Consider the following 8,412-nt stretch of genomic DNA (forward strand, 5'->3'; position numbering starts at 1 on the left):
CAAATTTTTGGTCTTTTCTGCAGATTTCGGGGCACCTAGGACTGTTCCCTTTTCTCCATTCCTGTAAATATGACGGCCTTCACTACAAATCAAGGCACAAAGCATTGGACAGCCTCAAAGAAGTGACACTAGTGCCAAGCAGTCAGGTATGAAATGTTTTCATTCTAATTTCTGAGGTATCTTTCTAAGACTAAAACCTCATATTAGAAATACATCTTAAACCTGAGGCAAGTCTTGCAACTTTCTGTTAGCTCTTGCAGTTACCATGCAAAAGAGAAGCCTTACATGGATGATCAATTTTAATGTCCTTTAAGAATGTAACATTTGAAGCAATGAACTATATGACATCCTAAGTCCCATCTTCTGTTTTACTCTGCAGTTCTGAGGATTATTGAATATTTGAAGTATTGGGGGAAAATGTTGACAAAAAAACTAACATTAGACACTACTTGGTAAAATCTTGGTCAGCAAGTTTAGGGACATGAATGTAATGACATAGCAAAGGACAGCAATATGAGGAAAAAAGTCTTAGAAAAAGTTGATACCAATCTGCTCTGGATGAGGCTTTGAGCAACCCAGTCTGGTTCCACAGCAGAGGGCTTGGAACTAGGTGATCTTTAAGGTCCCTTCCAACCCGAACCATTCTATGATAAGATATGTTTGTAGACAATGGACCATATTTATGCTGAAAAACCCCATAGAATTAAATGTAAAATAAGTCAGAAACTATTAAAAAAAAAAAAAAGCAAGATGGACAGAAGCAAGTCCCAGGAATCTTGTTGGTTTTGCTTGAAGTTTAGTGGCAGTTCAGTTTCTTCTATTAAAATAAAAAATTAGCTGACTCGGGACTGGCTTCCTCAAGTGCTAAAACATGACAATTGATCACAGAAAAAGTCAAAGAAAGATTGTTTTATTCAAAATAGTGGAACAACTTGACTGATACATTACCATTACCTTCCTTTCTTCCTTAAGTACTCTTCCTTAATCATAGACTTTTTTGCCCATCACTATTTACGACTACTGAGAATACCTTGGCATTCGGAAGGTGATGCAAGTACTGTTTGCCCATCCTCCCCTCTACCCCCACCCCGAGTAAGTCTTCTTCCACACCTACATTGTTTCTTTTCTTTTCCTTTGCTTTTTGTTTTCATCCAACTCCAATATTCAGGTAGATCATGACAGCCTGGTCCATGAGTTAGTTTCTAAGATACTATGCCAGCTCTAGATTCTGGCAGAGATAACTTGCCTATGAATACCCTTTTTTTCCCTACTAAGTGTTCCACTATCAGGCATCCTTTTCACTACTGCCTGTGTATAACAGAATACAGTAATAAATCATTACTGAGACTGGAGAAGGAAGACGGACATCAGGCTACCCAGAGAAGTGATCCTGAACTTGTTAGTAACAGTTCTGGAACTAAGATACTCTTTTGGCAGGGACCTATCTGCACATAACTGCCTCCCAACCTACGGTATGAGATACCTGTGGAACTGGAAGGTTGGGGACCTGCAAGGTATATCTGACCAGTAAAGAGGATTTTTCCTTTGACTGAGAAGCTACTGTTGATGTTACAAAGCAGACTCGGGTTTCCTGAGAAACAACATGCTTTAAAGATTGCTTCCTCGAAGCAGCGTCTCATGTCTACAAAGGTCTTTGGTGGTCTGTCCTTTGTCTCCTTGTTGAGGTGAATTGAGAGGAAGTTCTTATTTGTTGTCTGGGAGACCATTTCCAACAGCCATCCAGATCTGGCTCTTACCAGACTGCTGAACTTTTAGTACTTCTCACATGCTGTCCTTGACTCCTTTTGTGGATAATAACCATGAAGTATATCTTTAAGGGAAAAAAAAAAGTCTTGGAGCACTAATGGTGATTCTGTTCTTCTCCAGCCTAAATAACTGGCCTGTCTTTTAGGGATAAAGAGACCAAAACTCCCAACTCCAGGCCATTTGTACGCATCACCACAGGAACGATACACTGTGCTGGTTTTGGCTGGCATGGAGTTAATTTTCTTCACAGTAGCTGGTATGGGGCTGTGTTTTGGATTTCTGCTGAGAACAGCATTGGTAACAGAGGGATGTGTTAGTTACTGCTGAGCAGGGCTTGCCCAGAGCCAAGGCCTTTTCTGCCTCTCACCCCACCCCACCAGCGAGGAGGCTGGGGGGGCACAAGGAGTTGGGAGGGGACACGGCCAGAACAGCTGACCTCACTGACCCCAGGGATATCCCATACCGTATGGCATCATGCTCAGCATATAGAGCTGGGGGAAGAGGGGTGGGGCGGGGGACGTTGGGAGTGATGGCGTTTGTCTTCCCAAGTCACCATTACACGTGATGGAGCCCTGCTTTCCTGGAGATGGCTGATCACTGGCCTGCCCATGGGAAGTTGAGAATGAATTCCTTGTTTTGCTTTGCTTGCGTGCACAGCTTTTGCTTTACCTATTAAACTGTCTTTATCTCAACCCACGAGTTCTCACTTTTACCCTTCCGATTCTCTCCCCCATCCCACCAGGGGGGAGTGAGCAAGCGGCTGGGTGGCGCTGAGCTGCCTACCAAACTGGGTGGGGCTGAGTTGCAGTCTGGGGTTGAACCACAACATACACCCAAACCCGGCCTTAAAGCTACCTTTTGTCTTTTCAGCTTGCTTTCCTATAGAAGCATGATAAATAAAAGACCTTGAAGGCAAGTTTAAGATACTTGCTTTCAGTTGTAGAATCTCTCAAAATGCCTTTAAACTCCAGCAACCAGGGACCTGGCTAAACTATCCTCAAATCTTCAGGGAATGCTCTGATTTTTGGTGTAATAAATGGAAAAATATTATAGGGGTAATTGGTTTTGTTCTTAGAGAGGAGTACAATGCTGCAGGGTGAAATAACGGAGGCAAAATGTGCCAGAAACTGCTTTGCTAAGGAGCAATGGATACACATTGCTCCTGAATGTTTTCAGAGCATCCTTCTTGGTGGAGAACAGGTCTTCTCCCTATGCACTTCACCTAAGAACTGGAGTAGGTTTTTTGTTTTGGAGTTATTGCCCTGGCTCAGATAGTAGAGGAAATTTGTCTGCTGCAGCAAGGATTTACATAGAAGGTAAATTTTGAAAGGGAAAGGGGTTAATTGTCCTACGCTGGGTGCTCTGCTGTAGGACCTAGCCTGTTTCTGTGTACCATAAAGAGTTCATTTAAAGTTACTTGGGGTGGGGTGTCTCCCCTTCACTACTGCTTGTCTCCTCTAACTTCATAGACTCATAGAACAGCACAGGCTGGAAGAGACCTCAAAAGACCACCTCATCCACCTTTTGTGGGAGAGGGAGCCTAGATAAGGTTATCTAGTGCCCTGTCCAACTGCAGACTGAAAACCTGCAGCAATGGGGATTCCACCACATCCTTGGGGAGGTTGTTCCAGTGATTGATTGTTCTCACTGTAAAAAATTTCTCTCTTTTCTCGAGATGAAACCTCTCCCAGTGCAACTGGTACCCATCGCCCCTTGTCTTCAGAGCCTCTGTCCTGTTTGTAGCCATTCTAAGTGCAAGAATACTGTAATGAGGTCCCATCTGAGCCTTCTCTTCTCCAGAAAAGACCTAACTCCTTCAGTCTTTCCTCACAAGGCAGGTTCTCAGCCCTTTGCTCATCTTCGTGGCCCTCCTCTGGACCCTCTCCAGTCTGTCCACATTTTTGTTGTGCTGTGGGGACCAGAACTGGACACAATACCCCAGGTGCAGCCTGACAAGCGCTGAGTAGGGTGGGATGATCACATCTCTCTCTCTGTTAGTAACTTGTCACAGAAGTAGCAAGAAATGGTTTTGAGAAAGACTGAATATTTGTTCTGCAGAACAGACAAGATTTAGCAGCCTATAGTCTATCTTTGACACAGGCAAACTGCAAATTAAAACATTATAAGTACTTATATCTAATGCACTGGATTAGAAATTTCAGACTGTAAACCTCCTCCTCCCAACCAGGAAGGTTAAATACGATAATTATTACATACCAAGGTATGTGGAAGTGATTTATTTTGAAGAATATAACCTCCTGCATGCATACACTTCAGGGCACCAGCTAACATCAGTGAAAAACATATAGCCCCTGCAATTGCAACGATATGATAATCTGCAAGTGAAAAAAACCAAGCAAATAAACATACATGAATGAAGTTTCCAGTGACCACATTTCATAGTTCACATTCAGAACAGCTATTTAGAATCACAAAATAATTTTGTTTAGAAGGGACCTCTGGAGGTCATCTTGTCCAAAGTCAAAACAAGACCAAATCTCAAATTAGATTCAGGAATTAAAAAAGAAATGATACCATCTTTGATAGCTAATGCAGTTAGTGGACATTTATATGGCTCACAGGATTAACAATAGATTTGTAGCCCCAAAGTGGATGGGTTTTTATATTTCACTTATAAATGCCCACAATGTTTATCACTCGGAAGGTACCTTCTCTGTTACTATTTTTAGGATTAATTGACTTGTAAATCTTCCTACATAAAAAGAAAACACTTGCACATACTCAAGTCAGACAACACATTCCTGCACCATGGCACAGTTACCTTGTTGAGCTACAGAGTCTGTAGTTATGCATTTCCATGCTGATGGGATGGAATGTGTGTTTAGAGATGCAGTGACCATAACAGACACACAGTAATTTCTATTTGGATACAATTCTTCAATGACAGTGTTAATAATTTCTTCTGTGGTTGTCTCACGTGGCCTCTGGCATGAAAGATGATGTTTTAAAGTTAGCTATTTGCTGAAAATGAGATCCCTAGCCACTGATAAACCATTATGGCTATTTTGGAGAAATGCAGTAGCATGTGAAACTGCAAAAACCGACACAGTAACTCAGCAGTTTACCTAGACAACTCCTTCATCTCTAGTTCTAGCTGATGTCAAGACACCTACCTTACGCCTGTTTGTGAAATATTGTATTATCCAAGATAAACTGCCTTCTGTCTCCAACTGTTGGTCACTGTGTGTCCCCCTTGAAGTAGCCTCACAGATTCTACAGATTTGAAACCGCAAGTGATATTCTGAGAAATAATCCCCAACAGGTACCTGTCTGACCAGCTGTTCAAAACTTCTAGTACAGGTAGCCCATGCTCCACTTAGGCAACTTAGTCCAGTGTTTTGCCAGCCCAAGTATTAATGTCTCTCGATGTTTAACCTAAAGTCTGCACAACTGCCAATTTCACTTCACTGTTTCTGGTCACAGTGAACAGTTTATTTCCTCCTTTTCTGTAGCAAATGTTTACATACTCAGAGACTCTGGTGTCTAACTGTGGTTTGCTTGCTTACACTAAGCAGTCCCCTATTATTCCAGCATTTCCTCACAGGTCATGTCTCAGGATCCCCCACAGTCCTCACTGTTCCTTTCTGGATCCTGCTCAAATGGTCTGTGCCTTTTCTAAACCCTAGACTGGTGTGGGGTAGGTGGGATTTACAAGTACCAACTATGCAAAAAAAATATATATATTTTTTTTAATCTCAGCAACATGAGTCACGTTTAGCTTGGAGTATTATAGAATGCTCTCATCCTTTCTGGCAGAAGTGCTGCCTGTGTAGCTGTTACTGCTCTACTTATTACACAGACAATTATTCTTAAGTGTTATGCCTTGCATTGCTCCTTATTGAATGATCTCCTATTATTTTAAGATTATTTCTCCATTTTGCAACGATCATTTTGAGTTCTAATCATGCCTATCTACCTCTCTATTTCAGCACGCAAAAAGCCCCCCAATCAAAACAAACTTTAAGCAGTACCAGACCCAGAAAACCTTGTTTCAGAAACAAACTGGATACATTTTTTCAGTTTGACAGAAAACTACTGAACTGCTTTCTGAACATATTTTCCTATTGGCTGTGCAAACACCTGCCAGTACTTTCTCCTAAACTGTCTTTCCCTTGTCTTCCCAGAGAAGGATCACTTGAGCCAGGGCCCTGTGCTTTATTTTAAGTAAGGATACAGGACAACTAACATTCCTCTTCTAGGCCAGCTACTCTGCAGTGAAAGGAAGCTAAGATTATCGTGGTCATTCTCTTTGTTTTCTAAGTATCTTTTATTCACGTATTTGCTTCTGGGAATCTGCTAACCATCAGAGCCGTTTTATGCTTTCTGTATTTCTCCCCTAAAGCACAAATAAAACAAAAAGTTCTTTACCTTATGCTCTCCATCAAGTGTTTTCAGGGTTATACCATAATCAAGCTCCTGATATATATCAATTAAAGACAGCAGCTTTTCATTTTTTCTGAGGTGAGAGGTTGGCAGCTTTATGGTGACATTTATGCAGTTTAGACAGGAACTGATATTAACTTCTGGTGGTCCCAGGAATGCTATTGAAAAAAAGAAAGAGGAAAAAAATTGATGGAAAAAATATACACTATGTATTCAGTACCAATTCTATTTTGGTGATGGATATATAGCCTACTAATCAGATTCCAGAGTGTGTCATTGTTGTAAATCCACAAGGCCTTGCAACATTTAAGTTTCACGGTCAAACGATCTTTTCCCACATGACTAGATTTAAAAACAGAAAGCAGTGGAGGGGAGGGAAGAAGCAGAAAGGTGACAGAGGCTTTGCTTCAGCTCCACAGAGATGTGAGCTTTTTACCTATTTGAGAGGAAAGCTGAGGTTAATGTATAGGAAACACTGACTACTTTCTTGCTCATCATCATCTTCTAGTCACCCTCTGGATGGAATCTTTGCAGAAATTCAATGGTGAGTAGCCCTGCAGATATTCATACTGGTTGCAAGGAAGGCTATAGGTCTAAACATGACAACTGAGTTCCAAAGACTGAAAACTCTACTGACAGTAGGACAGAGGACCTAGCAAAACATAGTTATGGTTCTGTAAGACTTCCACTGAGTTCCAAGTCATCTCTCAAGTTCAGGTCCTCAGAACATCTATGTGTTTGAACAGCCATGCACACGAATTGTCTCCCCTCTCCAAAACTACACATCCATCAAGATCAGAAGAACTTCCGTAGTGAATCAAGCCTAAGATCTTCCTCCAACACAGGAAAGAAGTAGGAATGTTGGAAAATGGTGCAAGAAAAAGTATCTCCATAATCCTCCATTTCTGTATAGTACATGGGGGGAGGGGGGAGGGCGGGCGGACGACACATGAAAATTTAGTTTGCATTTCACTTTTGTCTTTTCCAGAAGCATGTACATTTTGATCAATGTGAAGACTGGTTTGCCAACCTCCACAAAATTCAGAAAAGCAATATACATTTGCTAACTACTTCTGTTCCTAAAACAGGGTCAAAAACAACAACAAAAAAAGTTTAATACTTGGAACGAATGGGAGCTTTCATCTACTCTCAAACAGGAAAGCATGTCCTAGTCAAATGGTTGCACACTTACTCCTTTCTCATCTTTTGTTTTAAGTCACAAATAAACATTAGCTTAAATCTGGTGACAGACAAATGTGCCCGTTCTCCTGGCTCTTTGTTATGAAGCCTTTCTGTCTTTGCTCAAATCCATCTGTCAACAGGAGTGAGATTCCACCGTAGGTATCTGAAGGCAGATATCAACTACACCCAGTAGGGAAATAGCTCAGAATATTGATTCTTTCCTATTGAGGCACTGTAAAACAAGAAAAGACTACAGGGTCCATCTAAGTCCCATGCCCTGGAAAACATGACTTCACTCAATTGCTTATGGTTTGAACCAGAGAACTACTAACAAAACATCCAATTTCAATTTACAAGTTGCCAGTGATGGACAATCAGTCAGAACACCTGACAGTTTGTTCCAGTGGTCAATTCAAAATAGGTCTCTTGTTCCTAGCTAAAATGTATCCAGCTTCAGCTTCCAGTCAGGGCACACTGTTATGCTTTGTTTACAAGACTGAAGAAGCCTGCCATCATATTAACTAGTGGTTAATGCACCTTCTTATCCTTCTCTTTATTAAACTAACTGCTGAAAGACTGAAGGCATCCACCTCAGAGGGATGTCCTCAAATCCTTCAGTTATCCTTGTGGTTATTCTCCCCACCTCCTCCAATTCCTCAGCATTTCTGAGACTGTAAGTGGAGACAGCAGCATCTACCTCTGTGCTGAAGTCGGGGGTAACATGACCTATCTCTTCTCCATAGTCTTCCAATTGTTCCTCAATCTCTGTCTCTGTTACTTCAAAACTGAGTACACTAAGCACAACCAAGGGTGAAACTACCTCTGGCATTAGAGGATATCACAGCTAATAAGCATCTTCTTTCAGCAAGGAAAGGGAAAAGAGCATGTCAATGAATAAACAAGCAAATCTCTTCCCCTACACCTACTGCAGACATGGTATTTCTTTAACTCTTAACATTGGCTACTTGAAGAGACAAAAACAATGCTGAGTTTTTTTAAAATTATGTATCTTATGTTCTTAGAGATTTTTACTTTATGCTTGTCAATGCTTGACACGAC

The 8,412-nt window shown here is 41.3% G+C and overlaps 1 protein-coding gene across 1 annotated transcript in view; it reads right to left on the minus strand.

Moving 5' to 3' along the window:
- IFNAR2 (interferon (alpha, beta and omega) receptor 2) overlaps positions 1-8,412 on the minus strand; it is a 13,740-nt gene that overhangs the window by 815 nt on the left and 4,513 nt on the right. The window contains exons 5-7 of the mRNA XM_009695398.1: positions 6,157-6,329; positions 4,550-4,712; positions 3,985-4,103 (exon numbers count right to left, since the gene is read on the minus strand). Coding sequence (XP_009693700.1) covers positions 3,985-4,103; positions 4,550-4,712; positions 6,157-6,329 — 455 coding nt within the window. The remainder of the gene's footprint in view (positions 1-3,984; positions 4,104-4,549; positions 4,713-6,156; positions 6,330-8,412) is intronic.

Source organism: Cariama cristata, unplaced genomic scaffold, assembly GCF_000690535.1.
Source record: "Cariama cristata isolate BGI_N322 unplaced genomic scaffold, ASM69053v1 scaffold38132, whole genome shotgun sequence".
In the NCBI taxonomy this organism is placed as follows: domain Eukaryota; kingdom Metazoa; phylum Chordata; class Aves; order Cariamiformes; family Cariamidae; genus Cariama; species Cariama cristata.